The sequence below is a fragment of the Neoarius graeffei genome, chromosome 21 (assembly GCF_027579695.1).
Source record: "Neoarius graeffei isolate fNeoGra1 chromosome 21, fNeoGra1.pri, whole genome shotgun sequence".
Taxonomy (NCBI): Eukaryota; Metazoa; Chordata; class Actinopteri; order Siluriformes; family Ariidae; genus Neoarius; species Neoarius graeffei.
The window spans coordinates 51159696-51179264 of NC_083589.1; the positions used below are offsets into that span (position 1 = coordinate 51159696).

The 19569-nt window shown below is 41.2% G+C and overlaps 1 protein-coding gene across 1 annotated transcript in view; it reads left to right on the top strand.

Moving 5' to 3' along the window:
• The window catches only part of gdi2 (GDP dissociation inhibitor 2), a 35354-nt gene extending 16042 nt beyond the window's left edge, over positions 1-19312 (top strand). Inside the window, exons 3-11 of the mRNA XM_060903322.1 lie at positions 1009-1108; positions 1365-1499; positions 8651-8849; positions 8968-9099; positions 9221-9320; positions 13321-13492; positions 13593-13737; positions 13841-13895; positions 19063-19312. Of these exons, the coding sequence (XP_060759305.1) occupies positions 1009-1108; positions 1365-1499; positions 8651-8849; positions 8968-9099; positions 9221-9320; positions 13321-13492; positions 13593-13737; positions 13841-13895; positions 19063-19218 (1194 nt within the window). The 3' untranslated portion in view covers positions 19219-19312. The remainder of the gene's footprint in view (positions 1-1008; positions 1109-1364; positions 1500-8650; positions 8850-8967; positions 9100-9220; positions 9321-13320; positions 13493-13592; positions 13738-13840; positions 13896-19062) is intronic.
• Positions 19313-19569: the final 257 nt, after the last annotated feature.

The window sequence follows — 19569 nt, forward strand, 5'->3', positions numbered from 1 at the left end:
GCGTTAGCCTAGCAATGGCTACATTAGCTGTGCTGCTAACCGCTTCCTGCAGTTAGCCAGGTAATCTGCGCTACAAAACTAAAGAGCATGCAGCATGCTCTGTTAAACTGAGTTTAGTCTGGAAATTGACTGTAACTTATGAGCTTATGTTTGACTATTGCTCCGCAGTGCATGTCTTCTGTTGGATAAGCGATTAGTTGCTGCTTCTATCCTCTTTGGTTATGGAGTGCGTGTTCAAGCCTAGGGTATTATACGTTCGTAAACTACCACTCCGAACACTCTCACTCTCTGTTCTCTGTGTCACGTTGAGTTTACGAAAGGAGTCCGAGGGAGAACGGGGTTTTGTCTTAGCAGCGTGGCTACAGGCGCTGATAGCAGCGAGTATGTGTGCGCGCAGCTTGGTCAAGCCCCTCCCCCATGGCCCGCCTCCACCCTCTACCCTTCCCCGCCTCCTGCTTCTCATTAGCAAAACGACGCACTGGGAAAAGTGCTGAAATGGGGCTTTCTCCCAGGAGGCTATATTTACGTGCCGAGGGTTCATTTCGAGAAAGGCTGCGGATATAACATTCGGAAACCTCCACGAGCCCGTTTAAAGCATCAACAAACCACCATGCCATGGGACCTTTAACAAAGGACCCCCACCGAAAACAATACCCTCCCGTAGACTCCGTCGAGAGAGACCTTTTTTTTTTTTTTTTATAGCTTCTATGATGATTAATTCGTCTGACGTTCCACAACATGAATTGTGACTAATTAATAAATATAAACAAATTCATTGTTCTCTTTGACATATTGCTGAGGTGCATGAGGAATAAAACCAGAACATGCTGTTATTGGAAAACGGTCAACGTCAGGGTGGTAACACTAAACCATTTTGTGTTTTGTCTGCATCACTCCACCTTCTTGTTTTTCCCACAAGTGTGCACTATTTTATTTATTTCCCCCCCATGGTTTGTTTAATGTTAATGTATCGCAGTGATTTATAAAGTGCTTCCCTTCCTCTCTCAGCTGTACAAGCGCTTTGCCTTGCCCGGTGCCCCTCCGGAGTCGATGGGGAAAGGTCGTGACTGGAATGTGGACCTCATCCCCAAGTTCCTCATGGCAAATGGTAGGAAAACCTCAATGCCAAAGGAATTAAAGAGTTATAATCTGGAAATTGTGTGCGCGCACACGTGCCAAGCTTCAGTAACACTGCTGATCCTGTTGCCCAGCAATCAGTTATAATGTCGCACTTCTGCCAGCTCACTCAGACAGGATCATATGAATATCCCAGTGATTGTTTTTATCAGTACCTCTGTGCCACTGATTGATTATTAATAAGATGAAAATCGGAGCGGTTCTGATTATCTTGTCTGTGTGTTTAGGTCAGCTCGTGCGCATGCTGCTGATCACGCAGGTGACGCGTTACCTGGACTTCAAAGTAATCGAGGGCAGCTTTGTCTACAAGAAGGGTGGAATCTACAAAGTGCCCTCCACTGAGACTGAGGCTCTGGCTTCCAGTAAGTAGGCTCTGCAGGTCTGATATTCACGGCCAAATCCCAGGGTTTTTTCTAGAAAAATTTAGTATGAGGGAGCGAAGCGGGGGGGATGGTGCCGGTTGTCCCCCCCCCGCTGTGCAAAGCCTTTTGAAAAATGCTCCAATGGAACATTCTGAGGCTATCTGAGAGGGAAATTGTAACAAATTGTCTGTCAACATTGAAAAAGAAAGAAGTAATCATCTTCTGCCCCGGACAGTCTTTGGCTTTCTTCCGCTTTGTGCCGCGGGATGACATCTTTAAATGCCCAAGTGTCAACAAAAACAACTCGCGAACTACTTCTGTCAAAAGCTCCCGCGCCGGTGGCTGAAAGGCCATTCAGTCTCGAGAAATCTCGCTCTACAAGTCAGCTGACCTTGTATGTAACCCATGTCAAATCTCGCGAGAGCAGCCGCGACAACTAAACAACATGGCGCCTCAGTCTGGAAAATGCCAATTCGGATTGTTTTTGCACCGTCTGGCGGTGTATCTACTATGATTGGAATATTTTTGGAGCAGTTATAACGTATTTGATCAGACACAGGCTTTCGTCTAAATAGGGGAGCAGGGGCGCTGCGCCCTCTTACTCTCGGCGTGCGCCCCCTTACTGACTCTGTGAAAACATCCCAGCAACACCACGTGACAATGTGTCTGATCATCAAATACGTTATAATTGCTCCAAAAATATTCCAATCATAGTAGATACACCGCCAGACGGTGCAAAAACAATCCGAATTGGCGTTTTCCAGACTGAGGCGCCATGTTTACTTGTCGCGGCTGCTCTCGCGAGATTTGACATGGGTTACATACAAGGTCAGCTGACTTGTAGAGCGAGATTTCTCGAGACTGAATGGCCTTTCAGCCACCGGCGTGGGAGCTTTTGACAGAAGTAGTTCGCGAGTTGTTTTTGTTGACACTTGGGCATTTAAAGATGTCATCCCGCGGCACGAAGCGGAAGAAAGCCAAAGACTGTCCGGGGCAGAAGATGATTACTTCTTTCTTTTTCAATGTTGGCAAACAATTTGTTACAATTTCCCTCTCCGATAGCCTCAGAATGTCCAATTGGAGCATTTTTCAAAGGCTTTGCACGGCGGGGGGGGACAACCGGCACCATCCCCCCCGCTTCGCTTCCTCGCCATGGTGAGCGCCCTCATACTAAATTTTTCTAGAAAAAACCCTGAGACACATTGTCACGTAGTGTTGCTGGGATGTTTTCACGGAGTCGGTAAGGGGGCGCACGCTGAGAGTAAGAGGGCGCAGCGCCCCTGTTCCCCCGTTTAGACGAAAGCCTGAAATCCTATTCTGACAATGTGTTGCAATACAAAAAAAAAAGTGAGTTTAGTACTAGGTTTGACGCATAGTTTATTTTAAAAAAAAAAATCGTCTAATTGTTTGCTTCCATTTGAAATCGACAATGTTTTGAACTGGATGCGGAATACGGTCCAATCGTGAATTTTGTCTTCTAAGGCATTGATGTGGTGATGTAGTCGAGAGGACATGAGACACAAGTTGGTGTGCAATAATGATGCACACAGTCAAAGCCAATACGTTGATCTGGGCGAAAGTAGAGAGAGTTCGGTGTGTTATGGGATGGGACGCCATTTAGGTGCGCATCTTTGTCGTGCCATTACCAGAGTGTACAGTAGAGATTATTTTAAAAAATAATTCCTGCTTTCATACTCAATATAATTTCAGTTCTTTTAGGGTGGCACAGTGGACTGTGCTAACCACTACACGTCTCAAAGGTTCTGGGTTCAAGTCCAGGGGCCTTTCTGTATGGAGTTTGCATGTTCTCCCTGTATCCGGGTGCTCCAGTTTCCTGCATAGTCCAAAGACATGCGGTTAGGTTAATATAGGGCGGCCTTAGGCTGAAGTGCCCTTGAGCGTGGCACCTAACCGCCAACTGCTCCCCAGGCGCTAAAGCGTGGCTGTATGTGGGATGAATAAAGTTGTCAATGTATATCTGTATTAACCCATTGATGCCGGATGCTGCGTTGCGCAACATTGCCCCTAGCGCCGGTTGTTGCATAACGCAGCATTGCCCCAAATGCTGGGTGCTGCATAACGCAGCATTGTTGATTTTGTCATTATTTTCAAGACGCATGCCAGATTTGTTTTTTTATAAAAATGTTAGCGTTAATGCTGAATGAGCATGATCCAATAAAAGCAGAGAATTTTATCTTTTAAATGCAACTTATTTCATGTCTTTATGTGCTTCAGAGGCTGAGATATTGAATTTTTCGTAGGTGTTTTCAATTTATTATTTTTATTTCAGAAAACCCTCAGGCAGATGGGGACCTTTTCTAAAAACTGGCTTAGGCATTTGCAGACTTTTTTTTTTTTTTTTGCGGGCGTTTCAGGCGTCCATGGGTTAAAACATTCATTTTCAAAACTTAAAAGGGAACTGAAGGCAATTTTTTTTTTTTTTTTTTTTTTTAATCATCAAAATTCTATATTTCTCATTTTATTGAATATAGGAATAAATTTTTTGATCGCTATTTTGTCACTGCTATAGCAAGTTATGAGTGTTTGAAATATGCTACGTAATATCAGTCCATATGTCAAAGCAATGGCCGTAAACGAGTTCGTTGAGACCTGTGCGAGACATCGTAGGACGGAATTAAAACGTACAGCGGAAATCACTGACCAGTGTTGTCAAAAGACGCGTACGCCCTCCTTCAAATGCTGATGTAATCAAGCCGGAAGTTTTCCCTGTGTCCGAAATCGCTCCCTATTCACTATATAGGGCACTATATGGTGAGGACGCCGTTTTGTAGTGCTGTCTGAACCCTTCGTGAGGATTATGTGGGAAACGTGCTCAGTATAATATGTATTTATTATTTTGAAAACCCACCAGCCGCCTGATCTGGCACGTTTTAATTGTGCGACAGTCATGACGTAAATACCAGCATGATGGACTGGTCCTTATCCTGTCGTCTTTCCAACTCTTCCCTACTCCACATTGGTTCGAAGTCGTATGGAATAATCTCCTAGTCTGGCTAACGCGACAAAGCTCTACGAGCTATTGGTCTGGCCAAGATATTAAGCCCAACCGTTTCCCAGAGCCCGTGGTTGACCCGCCTCCCTGAAATGCCTCAGTTTGCTACTGGTCGAAGCCAGAAAAGGCTGTGACGAAGCTTAAACCAATCACATCACTCTTTCCTCTGACGTATGCGACGCGACGGGGCTAACTGGTAGATTAAACTCTTACCGAAGCCGGTCGGGAGCAAGGCGAAAACGTCCTTCCTTTCAATAAATACCTCCAGGGCTGCTCTTTGCTCCGTTTTCAATGAGAACTTCCCGTTGAATGCTTTCAATACAGCATCTATGCGTAATAGATGCGGAAGCGTGAATGAAGCGCTTCCGGCATAGATTCTGTAAACAATCTATGGCTTCCGGTCGCAGTTCTACTACGTCAGTGCCTTGAACACGCCTCTACCCAGGGCCGTTGGAGATGCTCAAAGTTGATTGGTTCCCGATTTTTCGGGAGCTTGGAAGAGCTGTAGATAGCTTGCCTGGCCAGACTAAGCTCGCAACAGGCCCTCGTGTTGCGTCACGCTTAGGATGGGCGGGCCCAGGCTAATAATCTCCATCACTGGTGAAGCTGGCAAATCTCAGAATTAATCTAAATTGGAATGATTTGGCGATCTGGCCGCTGTGTGAACAGTTTTCAAAATGGCCGAGCTGACGCTTCACGTTTGAAGTCTCATTAAGATCGCACGGATAAGCGACGCCTGCCGTGGACCAAACGAACTACATTCAACATGGCTAAAAGGCCGATAAGTGTAATATAATATGCCGATACGAGTCACGACAAGGTTAAAACCGAAAACGTAATTGAATAACATGTTAATTAAGAAATAAAGCAAGTTTAAAAATGACTTCAGTTCCCCTTTAAAATTCTTGTAGAGTGAGATTTTAAATGGTTCCAAGTACATGCATGTCATTTATGCATACTAATTATTATTATTATTTTTTTTTTAAACAAACTGTAGCACTAGTCAAATTTGATTTATTGATTGAATTTGTTAGGGAAGCAATAAAGTTGTTGCTTGGCTTTTGTGTACGACATTCAAATATGTTATAGGTAAATGAGAGAGGGATATCTTGAAGTGGGTTTTTGAACATTTTAAATATCGGTGTAAACCCCCCCCCCCCCCCCCCCCCCCCTTTTTTTTTTTTTTTTGAAAAAACACGGGACACTGCATTGTGGTGATCATCATATTGTTTACAAGTTAAGTGCACTGCACTTCCTCGAACACTCCTAATCAGCAGGTGTTGCTCTCTCGTCTATAGCCCAAGAGCATTGGCTCAAAATTGAGTCCAACCCGGAACAAATTAGTAACAAGCTGAATTTTTCAGAATATGTTCAGAATGCCCTTAGGAATAACATACTAAAAGTCCCCGGGAATCCACCTTGTGCTCTCTGAGAAATTCAAGATGGCGTCCAAAATGGCCACCGATTGGAGGTTTTTCAATATCTCAGGGATAAAACATAATATAAATGCAATTAAAATGTTAAATTATATGTTCTCTCATACAAGCAATGCAAATTCACCATTGTCACACTGTTGAAATTAAAATTAACCAAGATTACAAGGTCATTAATGTGGAATTTGATGGTTGACATGATTGACAGATTAGCTTAGTAGGCTACTTACATACATGAACATAATGTAAGACAACAATTAGACATCAATTTCCTTAATATTTAGTGCATCTTTAAGCTTTGATGAAATATTAAAGGGAAATTAAATTTGAGAACTCTATCTTCTAAAACTACAATGGCAAGCTGTTTCAGTACACTTCAACATTCCAGCGACTTTCATGACAAAAAGGTCTGCCTCAGGAAAAGCTCTTGCTTATAAACAATGAGTAGACTTAAACACTTCTCAGTGCCTCAGTTGTAATGCTTGGACCTTTGTTGTACCATCAATGAAGTAGGGAATTTATTCAAGCTTGTTTAAGGGTGGAAAAAAATTAATCTTTGAGTTTCTAGCGCCAGTCTTTACTACTAGCCAGGGCTCAAAATTAACTTTTTTTCTTTGTGTCCCCCAGTGGTCCCGAATTCTGTGTTGTATTGTCCCGAATGGAAGCAATAGTGTCCCCATTTTTTTCCTCTCTGAAATAACCAGTGGTTAATATTTATCATATGAAGTTACTATTATATTTGTAACTATGCGATTTTGAGCCCTTTATATCATTTTTACAATAAGTCACAAGACACAAGCGACACATGTCCTATACATCATCTACTTCAAAATTAGTTATTGCATTTTCAGTTTATTAAACTTTGGCGATCTCACTGTATGAATAGATACCCGTTTATTTAAAGGGGCCAACTAGCTCATTCAGAAAATGTTTCAACTCCCTACATCTGCAGTACACTTTAGTTGAAAATAAGACCCCTTTTATGTTCATTTCATCTACTTATACCTTGAATATCTGTTGGCACTTATAAGGCCAACTTATAATTTTCACCATTACCGTTATCCATTTTTATGAACTTTCCGTTATCCATTTTTATGAACTTTCCGTTATCCCTTTTATGAACTTTCGCTGCCGGGTGTAAATGTTAGCACCATCAGCATAGTGCCAGGTCCGAGCCTAGTTGTGCTGCTGACTGACTAAACTTTCTGAACTAGAAAGACACCAAGAAAACTCACTTATTCTGTTGAACGGTATCTTCCGTCAATATCATCCACATCATTCCTGTTGTATTTTATAACGTGTCTAACAGTGTTCATTAAGTTCATTCAGTTGCTAGCGTTGCCTGCAGACCAGGCGATGACACTTTGGATCCTGAAGGTCCCGGAGACGTTATGTCTGGGCTTTCAGTTTCTTCCCCGCGGTCGGTCCGCTTCAACCACTTAAGCATTTTTGTTCTGGCAAGAGTCGGCGCAGCGTGCGCGCTAGCAATTCCATTCCAAGTCCATATAATGCGGACTCCGGCCGAAGATTCTAGAACAGAATGCGCTGCTCTGTAGCCTACGGATGCAGGTGCATCGAAAGTGTAGCTACTATGTATTTTTTGCTGTTAACGTTTTAAAATTAAAATTGACAAATTAGGTGAATGTCTACGTACGTGTTACGGCTTTGTAAATAATATTAATGTAGAACTTTTTTTCTAGATCTATTTTTTTTCCATTGTCCCGGGATTGTCCCAGATATGATAATTTTGTGTCCCGATGACATTTTTTATGGTCCCCGGGACATCGGGACACCGTTAGTTTCGAGCGCTGCTACTAGCAATGCCAGTGTGTTCGGACAAAAAATGACTAAACTCCGCATGACCTTTTAACATGCCATTTTTTCATTTTACACCACCAATTTACTTTAATATTAATGAAAGTAAGTGCTCCAACCCCTAGTAATTGTGTTTGTTGTTTTGTGAACAGAATAGGATGATACGGAGTGAACAAGTAACCAATGGATCCACACTCTATAATCGGTAGTGTACATTAAATAGCACATGTATAGATTTACAATTATAAGTCTGTAATTATTATTGATTGTGGAAGTTGAAAGTTATAGAACAATGACCAGTTGTCTTCTTGTAAATAGGTTCATTATTTGAGGAACACTCAGTCGCCATGATTTATTGTGTTGGATTAGCTTCTTGTTATAATGAACAATTGTATGTAAATAAATTGTTATAATGGATTGAAGGTAATGTTTTGGAGTTCATGATGTTTTTGGTTTTAGTGAAACTCCCAGTGCCAAAAATATGGCAATCTAACCAGACATGGCAAGCGAACACATTATACACAAATGTACTGTTATAATAATGTGTACATTGTTATTATATAATGTTAATACACAATGTAATTAATACACATGTTGGAATTTACTCTCCTACCCTACAGAACATATATTCTGACCTTTTAATTGCATTAATATTTTGTTTCGGGCCTGAGATATGGGCAGATCTCCATTTGGCGGCCATTTTGGACGCCATCTTGAATTTCTCAGAGAGCACAAGGGGGATTTCCAGGGACTTTTAGTATGTTATTCCTAAAGGTATTCTGAAATTTTCAGCTTGTTACTAATTTGTTCCGGGTATAACCCTATTACTCCTGGGCTACCAGTCTCACGCATTTCTATACAATTTTTTTTTTTTCCCCCTCTCTCTCTAGGCCTGATGGGGCTGTTTGAGAAGAGACGTTTCCGGAAGTTCCTGGTCTTCGTCGCCAACTTTGATGAGAACGATCCCAAAACTATGGAGGGTATGGATCCCAAAAAGACGACCATGCGTGAGGTTTACAAGAAGTTTGACTTGAGCCAGGATGTCATTGACTTCACAGGCCATGCCATCGCGCTCTACCGCACAGACAGGTGAGTTGTCTCGGCGCTCAGAAATCTCACTCCGACAGAGTGGATAGCAGGGAGCCGGATGTGTTCTCTTGAGGTTAGTGTGCGACTTTATTCTTTCCTTCTCTCTGTCTCTTTCTAGTTATCTGGATCAGCCCTGCCTCGACGCAATAAACAGGATTAAGTTGTACAGCGAGTCCTTGGCGAGATATGGAAAGAGCCCTTATCTTTACCCGCTGTATGGTCTGGGAGAACTGCCTCAGGGCTTTGCCAGGTCGGCCTTTCTTCTCACACGCCCAGGGGTTTTGGTTTAGTGCTTTCAGAAGCTGTAACAAATATTTTCATCTTTTGTGTTTAAAAAAAAAAAAGAAAACCTTAATATTTGCGTTTTCCAGGTTAAGTGCCATCTATGGAGGAACCTACATGCTTAACAAGCCAATTGAAGAGATCGTTGTAGAGAATGGCAAAATAGTGGGCGTGAAATCTGAGGGAGAGGTGAGGAATTAATTCTGCATGCATGACTAATTCAGAACAAGCAGGTTGTTCAAGCAAAAGTGATGCAGGAAATCTCTTTCAGCTGTTTTATACGTGCAGTTAAATGTTGACAGCAAACTGGACTTTGATGAACAGACTGTAAATCACGTTTCCAGCTTCAGTGCGTTTTAGGTTACATCCACACAACAGCAATGAGTTGTTTTTTTTTTTTTTTTTTTTTTTTAAATATCGCGTCCACATGGGCAACGGATCAGTTACATTTCAGGTCTATATGGCAACGGAACGCTTGCTGAAAATGATGCAATGCACATGCCACACCTCTAGGTGCGCTGTAAGACGGTCCCATCGGAGACACCAGAACAATAGAAGTAGATGCATGCGCATAAACCCCTTCTGTAGCATCAGCCACATAAAGTTTTGATGATAATCAGTAGCGTAAAACAAAAGACGCGGAAGGAGGAATGAATGGGGGTAGATGGAAGCTGGTACGCCAACATTCTGATATCCTCCAGAATTCTTTAATGGTCTGGAATAAATTGAATGCTACACGTTGATGGATTACTTTCTTCTACGCACTTTTTGAGGAATGCATTGTCGGACTTAAACCAACATCTGAAGAGGTGAGATCGCTCCTCCCCCCCATTTTTCCTAGCAGGATTGGTTTTGTTTTTGGAAAGCGCACGGGCGGTGCGCGGTTTTGGTTACTGCTTCTGCAGTGTTTGGACTAGTTATAGGATTTGTTGACAACTCGCATCGAGTTCGTTACACTTCTACCCGGCGTGAAGCACTCAGTCATGTGGTTGTGACGTCATCGTAAACAAATCCGTTCTACTCATCCAGACGACTTCGCAACGGGGCCGTTGCCAGATTTTTCCACTCTGGGACCCGTTCTCTCAAGGTTTCATTTTGGGGCACCCAAAATGCCGGTGCTGTATGGACGCCAGGCCAAAACGATAAACAATTTTATCAGATTCACCTGAATCCGTTGCCGTGTGGACAGGGCCTCAGGCTCCTCGGTGATTGGTGGAAATGAATAAGTCAACTTTGTCAAATATTCGATACATGCTCAACATACAGCACAGATGAACTATCAGTCCTCTCTGACCCACGGTGCAAACAGGCAATGCGATAAATAAAAATAGAATAACTGAAACAGTATAAACACTTTTAGATAAGAAATAGACTATTTTATTATTGGAGCAAAAGGACATAAAATAAACAGTCAAGGGCACTTAAATCAGCACAATTATAATTCTGTGTATCACGGTACACCATTAAATGGTGTAATAATTTGTAAAATGCACTCATGTTGATAACCTGGCAGCTCAGCTGAAGCAGTTGATTCTAGAACTGGGAGTGCATGGAGTTTGAAGCTCATGCTGCTGACCAGACTCCTTATGGCTCTACAAGTAGCCTTCCTTGGATGGAGGATGCTCCGTCTGCTGCAGCTTGTGGAATGTGTTTGCATGTTTTTAATAACCTGGTAGTTGAGCCCCCACCACGCTTAATTCCTCAATAGCGTGCGAGTTTGGATTGGAAACTGTCAGCTGCCTTGAATAGTATAATCCAACCCACTGCACTGAATGCACTTTTTTTTTTTAAAAAACTCTGATGCAAAACATGGGTCAAAAGTGACCCGGCTGAGTTTTTATCTTCTATATCTTTGCAATAAATGAATTCCATCATTCAGTATTCAAGGTATTCCTCAATTAACTTGTTTTTGATCATCGTACATCCTTATTTTAATTTTTCCTTTCTTACTTTTTGAATAAAAACCCTTTTTGTATCACTACCCTTCGAATGCACAACATGGGTCAAAAACGACCTGCATTCATTTTCCAGGTTATTTCATGTATGGCTGAGTGTTTCTATGATCTACTTTTGAAATAAATTCATTTTGTCATTTACTTTTCCAAATATGCAGTAAATATCTTGTTTTTGTTTAGCACAAATCGTCGTTTTTATTTTTCCTTTCTTAAGTTATGAACAAGCACAGCTTTTGTAATTCTACATCAAGTTTACACACATGGGTCAGAACCGACCCGCATGCATTTACTCCAGCGTTTGGTGGGAACTGTGAATTGTGCTTGTGTCAGACATTTCACAGCTCAGCACAGCACCCTTTGCCCATCTAATACATGGAAGTAATGTTTTTCAATTGTTCGAACATTACCTTAGAAAAAAATTGATTATGTTTAGGTTCCCTTGAGAGTAGATTACTTGTCAAAGTTACAAGTAATTACTATTAGCTACCGAGCTGTTGACATATTCTACTTTAGTTAGCTAATTTTATTGTAGTTGGCTTAGCTAACTACATAGTTAATAAATAAATAACTGGCCCCATTCACTGCTAAAGTAATTACTTGAAACAAATTATTATTATAGTATTAAGACATTTAATTTTAAATCACACTTGGATGACCCATGTGTAGTAATATAAAAAGTATTTTTGTTCATAAAGTAGGAAAGAAAAAGTTTAATGATTTGTGGTAATTAAAAACAAGATATTTAAAGAATACTTGGAATATTCAATCATAAAATAAATTGATTTCAAAAGATAGAGCAAAGAAAAACTCAGGCCATGTACACACGTAGCCGGGTATTTTTAAAACCGAACGTTTTAAAAATGTTTTATCCACACCACCTCGTCTTCGAAAAAAATCCCTTCCACACATAACCGAACATCTGCGTTTTCAATCACGTTCATAAGCATTCCAAACCTGTAGATGGCATTATTTCCCCAAATCCTACCCCCTAATCACATCAGAATAGCACCTGCACAATAATTAACGCTTTCAAGGCACTACTCCGATCCATTACTCTTTGTCCATGCTTAATCTGGCTTCTGCAGTAAACAAAGGTCGCACGTTTGACGTCAGGGCAGATTTGTCATTTTTTTTTGGTGCAGATTGTGACGTTCTAAAACGCAAACCTCCGGTTATCTCTGTCTATACGAAAAGGCATACACGGAGTTTTCAAAAATCTTCACTTTGCCCGGAGTTTTTTTTTTTTTAAATATTCGTTTTTGATGTGTTTTCATGTGGATGACAGGCCAAAACGTAGAAAAATATCTTCGATTTAGCAGATACCCGGCTACGTGTGGACGGGGTCTCAGTCAGCATGAAATAACCTGGAAAATGAATGCGGGTCATTTTTGACCCATGTTGTGCATTAGAAGGGGTGTGCATATGTTTTGCATCAAAGGGTTAAAAACACAGCGCTGGTCATGATGGACTTAACTATGGCACAGTGCAAGACTTTTCTTATTTAAAGTTGATTTATCTTCAGAGGACAACAGAAATAACTGCAGGAGGAATGCCATTAAGTTCCATCTATGAAACGGGCGGGTGTAGAATTTAAAAAAAAAAAAAAAAATCCTTATGCCGATACACTTTCATACAATGTGATATGAAAGTGATTAACGTTCCCTTAAAGCGTAGCGTAGTCTTGCACAGTCTGCATTTGACTGTAGAATTGTTTATCAAGACTAACGGTACATTTTGCTGGCTTTCTTTACCACCTGCCTCGTGGGTACCTCCACCAACACCATCGTTACTAGTAAACATCCCCACAATGGCGACGAGCAGATGCGTTCAACTCTCCGAAGGCAATGATCTCAGTCCCGGTTTGTTTTATGTGAGCATGAGTTCTAATTAGAAATTTTAAAGCTAGACTGCCTTTCAGATTTTTCAAGTGCAGGTCATAAAAATCTGTGATGAACAGAAGGCTGAAGCTACACGTGCATATCCATGTGATCACGGACTCGTTATCATTGCGCAGCATTTCTGTTTTATGTCTGTGCTGCAGTGTAGTTTGTCAGGATCAGAAGCTTTGATTTTTCCATGTACAAGAAAATTCGTTCTGCTTCTCAATACTGTGTTTTTTAATATGGAGTAAACAAATCATAAATACAGTGCAAAAATGTAATGCATGCTACGTTATGAATGAATAATTGGCATGGAAATGGTAGGATTTTAAACTTTGTACGTCGTGTGTTCAGATTGCCCGCTGTAAGCAGCTGATTTGCGACCCCAGCTACGTCACGGACCGGGCCAAAGTCGTCGGCAAGGTGATCCGAGTCATCTGTATCTTAAGCCACCCCATTAAGAACACCTCAGATGCCAACTCTTGCCAGCTCATCATCCCTCAGAACCAGGTCAACAGGAAGCATGGTGAGGCACACAGGAAGTGAATTTCTGCCAGTGGTGTATGGGGCTTTGTCGGTTTCATTTTGACGTCAATTTACAATGTTTTCTCCTTCAATGTTTGTAGATATCTACGTGTGCATGATCTCGTATGCACACAACGTGGCAGCGCAGGGTAAATACATCGCCATCGCCAGCACCACCGTGGAAACTAACGACCCTGAGAAGGAAATTAAACCAGCTTTGGACCTGCTGGAACCTATCGAGCAGAAGTATGTGTTGGACATGTGATTACTATGCTGAAGCTATTGTATATGATGTAGTGGGAAAATACAACATGCTCCCTGTTTATTTCTCCCATCTGATCTTCCACAGATTTGTGAGCATCAGTGATCTTTATGCTCCAACTGACTTGGGAACTGACAGCCAGGTTAGTGTGTTTTTGTTAATTTGGCCTTCTGATGGATTATTGTATGCTAATTTACTCTTCATTAAATAGAAATAAAAATGATCAAAGCCTTGAGCATGCTATAGTACGGAAGCCGAGAGAGGCCCTTCATATAATCTTCTTTTTTTTTTTTTTTTTTTTTTATTCACCTTGTTATCCCGAGATAACGACATAATTAATTCAGGATGTCGAGAAAACAACACAACTAATTTGAGATCTCGAGAAAACAAAACAATTATTCTGTGATCTCGAAAAAACAATTATTTCATGATCTCGAGAAAACAGCTGAGATTTCTAGCAGAGCTGCGCCCCCTGTGGGTCAGACAACGAAGACTTAGAAATTGGTGGACATGTAACAGAGCAGAAATGGCTTTTTACGATGCCTTGAGAGAGATGGGGGCCAGTCTTCCGCGGAGGTGCGGCGGACTAATTTTGAAATTATCCCTTATTAAAAGACTTGATGCAATCTCTCCCTGTGTCAACCCCTGATCAAAATATTAGGTGATCGATTATTCCAGACATTCTAATGACCAAAGTTGCGTCTATACAGAATGAGAAATAGCCCCAAAGTCAGCATATCACAAGTCTCTTGGCGCACCTGAATGAACCATTTCTCAGCTGTTTACTCGAGATCTCGAATTAATTATGTCGTTATCTCGGGATAAGGTGAATTTAAAAAAAAAAAAAAAAGGATTATATGATGGGCCTCTCTCAGCTTCCGTGCTATAGAGCAGTGGTATTCGACTAAAATCAATAACCATCCAGTTGTATAAAATTTCTTACTTGGAAAAGAAGCAAATATGACCGAATGGAAGCAACAGTTACCTTTAACCTTTTAATGATTAGATTGTAGCTATAAATAAGACGCACATCAGTTTGTTGGCTCATCTGACCATAAGGCCGATGAGCTGTTGCCATGGCGTGGCGTCCATCGTCCACAATTCAGTTAAATCTCATCTCCTCCTCCGTCTGCTCTCCACGGATTTCCATTCCAATTGTTTTGTTAGAAAGAACTCCTCACTCCATACAAAACTTGGTCGTCTGGTCTATTTATTTATTTGTTTATTTTTTTGCCAACAAGTTACTAATTATACCAAATTTTCCAGGCCTCTCACTCAAATTCTCTCTCCTCTCTGATTTCTCATCTGATTCCAGTTCTGATTGATGTTTTGGGTAGATCTTCTCTTGAGGAACAAAACTTGGTTGTTTTGTTGATTTACCCGTTGTAAAATAACTTGTTTACAACTTTGTTTATTTTCAGTTAAATCACATTTCCCTCGGTTCTCACTGGAATTCAGTTCTGATTGTTTCGTTTGAAAGAACTAGTCATTCTGTACAACACTTGGTCATTGTATTGTCTATTTTGCTAATGAATTGCTAATCGGGCCACCTTAACGAGTTTTCGGACTTTTCCCTCGAATTGTATCTCTCGCAGTTCTCACCTAGCCTGGGAAATCCCATGCTGCTTTGCACAATTGTTCCGATCTGAAAAGACAGCATGGAAACTATGGTCTAAAGGCTCGCCTGAGTTAGGGAGCCAATCAGAGAGTGGGGAGGGGTGGAAAGACGGTGACGCGTACTACTCGACAAACGGAAGCTTGTAGTTTATTTGGGACTGTTTACGGATCACATTTAACATGGCGGCGAGCGATACGAACCAAACTTCCGATCAAGCTTTAGACACTGTTCTGAATTAGTCTGGTTAACACCAGACCATATCACAAGTGAAATAATTTCGGTGCCATTGTTTTCCTATTTTTGTTTTGCCTTCTCTTTCTCTTTCCTTCTCTTCTTCGCCTCTTCGTCGCTCTAACTACGTCACCAGGTACAACTGCCATGATTGGCCATGGGCTACGTATACGCCAAATGATAGACATTCGCAACTTTCGCACTTGTGATATGGTCTGGTGTTAACCAGACTAGTTCTCACCCGATTTCAGTTCTGATCGATGTTTTGGGTAGATCTTCCCTCGGGGAACAAAACTTGGTTGTTTGTTTGATTTGTCCTGTTGTAAACAATTTGTTCACAGCTTTGTTTTTCAGTTGAATTGTATCTCCTCCCTCAGTTCTTGATGGATTTCAGTTCTGATTGTTTTATTTGAAAGAGCTGAAGTTTCTGCACAGCACTTGCACTACGTTCAGACTGCAACCTGAAACGACCCATATCCGATTTGTTGTGAAATCCAATTTTTTTGTTAGGCCGTTCACATTACCAATTATATGAGACTTGTATGCGATCTCCAATATGAACGGAAAATGACCCAAAAGTGTCCCGCATGCGCAAATTGACACGTAATAAGCACATCTACGTAATGCGTGTAAACAAAAAAGCGCACTGTTCAAGTTTAATGACTTTCTTGTTTGTTTGTTTAATTATCTGGTTAGTGTTAAAGTGTGAGGTCTCGTTTGTGTTTTTGTTTCTGAACTGAAATGAAAACGTGTCGCCTGGTAACGAGGGTTGACTCCTAAATGTCTCTCTAATTTCTATATAAGTGCACTACATGTTACTAGGAAGTAATGGATTTTTAAACTCTATATAGTGCACTCGAGCTTCAGTAGGCAGTCATTTGGGATACGGCCGCTGTATTACCAAACTCTTAATTCAGGCTTAATAATTTGCACATATTTATTTCATCATATTAATAAACTTTTTCTACATTTTTATAAATATTTATTTAGATTGTTTATAGCCAGCTGAATTCTGCAGCTTCTCTCAGCGCTGGCTCAAGGTGCAGAAACACCAGTGCAGTTTGCGATGGAGATGAGGCGAGACCTGGCGATGTGGTTTTTGTGGTGGTGGCGGAACTCACACAATAATCTGATTAATGTGGGCAGCAGACTGAGACCGAAGGTGTCAAATTACTGGAAATTTCCAGAACAATCTTATAATCTTGTAATACAGGATGGTTTAAGTTATAAATCAGTTATAGAAACTGTTTTATTTAATCAGGCTAACAGATCAACATCCAGGTCCCTACCAAATCCACCATTAGCTTGATCAATTCTATAAAAGTCTGTTTAAATTCTGAAAACTGTACAAATGTTGTTTTCCACCAAAGAGTCGGGATTAGCCAACGCAGAATAGTGACGTTTGTCTCTTGATGACGTGTAGGTGGCATGAATGCGACCTGTCCGGTCAGACTGCAGTCGCATGTGAAAATATCGGATATGCATTGGAATTAGGACCACATATCCAAGCGGCCTGGGTCGCATGTGAAAAAAAATCGTATCTGTCTCGTTCAGATTGTCAATAACAAATCGGATACAGGTCGCATATGGGCAAAAAAAATCTGATATGGGTCGTTTCAGGGTGCAGTCTGAACGTAGTCTTGGTCGTTGTATTGTCAAATTTTTGCGAGCAATTAGGTCAACTTAACATTTTTCTTCTGACTAGAATTATATCTCCTCTGATTTATCATGCGAATTCAGTTCCGATCGACATTTTGGGTCAGTCTTCTCTCGGGGAACAAAATTTAGTCCTTTTGTTGACTTTCCTGTTGGAAACAGTTTGTCGTGGAGGTTGGTCCTCTGTCGCGTTTCAGTAGTCATGGTTTTGATGAGCTACTACGTCCTTGATGATCTGATTTGGTTCGTTTCACAACGATGCTTCATATTAGTTTTGATGAGTGCTATTGACTCTGAAAAGATGAGACCTGTTTTTAATTAGAGTTTGATTTTCACCTATAGCCTAGGTCACAACTGGACGTGCAATTTTTGGCGTTTCCCAAATCGCTGCGTTTTTTTTGTACGTGGAGAAAGCCGCACGTTGGCCGTAAGTTTGTCTTGCAACCTGAAAAAAAAACGTAAGCGCCTGTAGAGTTTGTTTGACATGACAAAGAACCTCTGCGGCCGGTCTACGGCTCGAAAATCAGCACGTCGCACGCGCGCCCTCCATGCGTTTTTTGCACGTAGACCGGCCGTAGGAGCACGTATGGCCGGTTGTGATCTAGGCTTGTCATGTAGCTAGTCTCTGGTCTGATGGAGCTGCCTTCACAGGGTGTCCGCGGGGTTTTAAAAAGTGATAAATCAAAAACGCAAAATTTAATGGCCTTAAAAAGTGATAAATTTGGTCAAAAGGTATTATTTTTAAAGAATAGGTATTTTTTTTCTTTTGGACAATGACTGGTTTCATTTTGATGAAATAGGCAAAATAAAATAAATCCTTTCTTGCTTGCGCCGCTACTTCAAAAATGAATGTGTGATATGAACTTGATATTGACGTCATATCAATGCATTGTATTCATTGGTCGATAGAAATCTGAAATCGTCTGCGTGCGCATAGCCAAGTCCAAGTGGAGACGGAAAGCAGTGCTAAGTGAACCAGTATCTCTTCATCGAATTCTAGCGGGTGGCAAAAAGTTTAGAAATGGGGAAATGTAAGTTTTCCCGATCCTGGCTCCGGGATCCAAGCTTTCAAGCTTGGATAAGGCCTGTCGTCGGGAACGACAGGCAGGCATACTGTAAAGTGTGCCTCAAAATCATTAACATGATAATATGATGTCTGTCTCCACCTGCGTGCGTTTGCGCTGCCCCTTGTTAATTTGGTGATTTGACACTTCAGCTGCACCCGGTTAACTGCGGTCAGCGCAAACGCACGCAGGTGGAGACAGACATCATAACGGAAAGCCTTTTCTGTTACACACGCTTTATTCACTTGGCCAATTTGTTAGACTTAGAGTTTTCGGCTCTTTAAATGGAAAAGCGGAGTTTACGGGGATATTTTTCTTACACGCCCGAAACGGATGGATTTGAAATGTAAACAAGAACAGTGCCTGGTTTTCTCGGGTTTCTATAATGACTTGCGTCATTCCGCAGCTATTTGAGTTGATGACAACGTTTGCATGTCACAAAATCTTTCTGATTGATACTTGGTGCAATTCGATGTCGTGGTGGTTGTAAAAAAAAAAATCTGAAGGTAGTAAAAAAAGGTATTAAATGGTAGTAAATTGACTCAAAGATTGGTGTATATACTCTGCTTCAGCTAAAAATAAAATTGTATGTATTTGGGCAAGCAACAACACAGGATCTGCGACAGAAGTCGAGCTGGTTTGTGTTTAGAACCGAGTCATTGAACTACTTTTCCTTTCACACATCTGGACCACTCTTGCTCCAGAGTTTAATGAACTCTGTGACCTTTGTCTGACCCCAGATCTTCATCTCACGCTCCTACGATGCCACGACCCACTTCGAGACCACCTGTGATGACATCAAGGACGTCTACAAGCGTATGACCGGCACAGACTTTGACTTTGCCGAGATGGAGCGCAAGAAGAACGACATCTTTGGCGACGCGGGCGATCAGTAACTGAGCTCTTAACACTGTTGGATATCAGATATTCAGAGGATGGTAATCTTTAAGGAGAGGGAAAAAAATAAAATAAAAAAAAAAAAAAAGGAAACCAAAATGGGCTAGCTGATTATTTCAGATGAGGGTTTGTTTTTTTTGTTTTTTTTTTTTTTTTTTTTTTTTCCAAAATAAAGGATGTTCATGTATACAGTTACAGATTTAGCATTTAAAAGGGGAGATGGGTCAGGTGGTCTGCTTTGTATAATCAGGTTATGAGACATATTGCACTGATTGTTGGTTGACGTCCTGTATTCAGTTGCCATCATTGTGTTTTCACCCTGTTCGCGCAGGGAGGGCATTTAGTCTAAA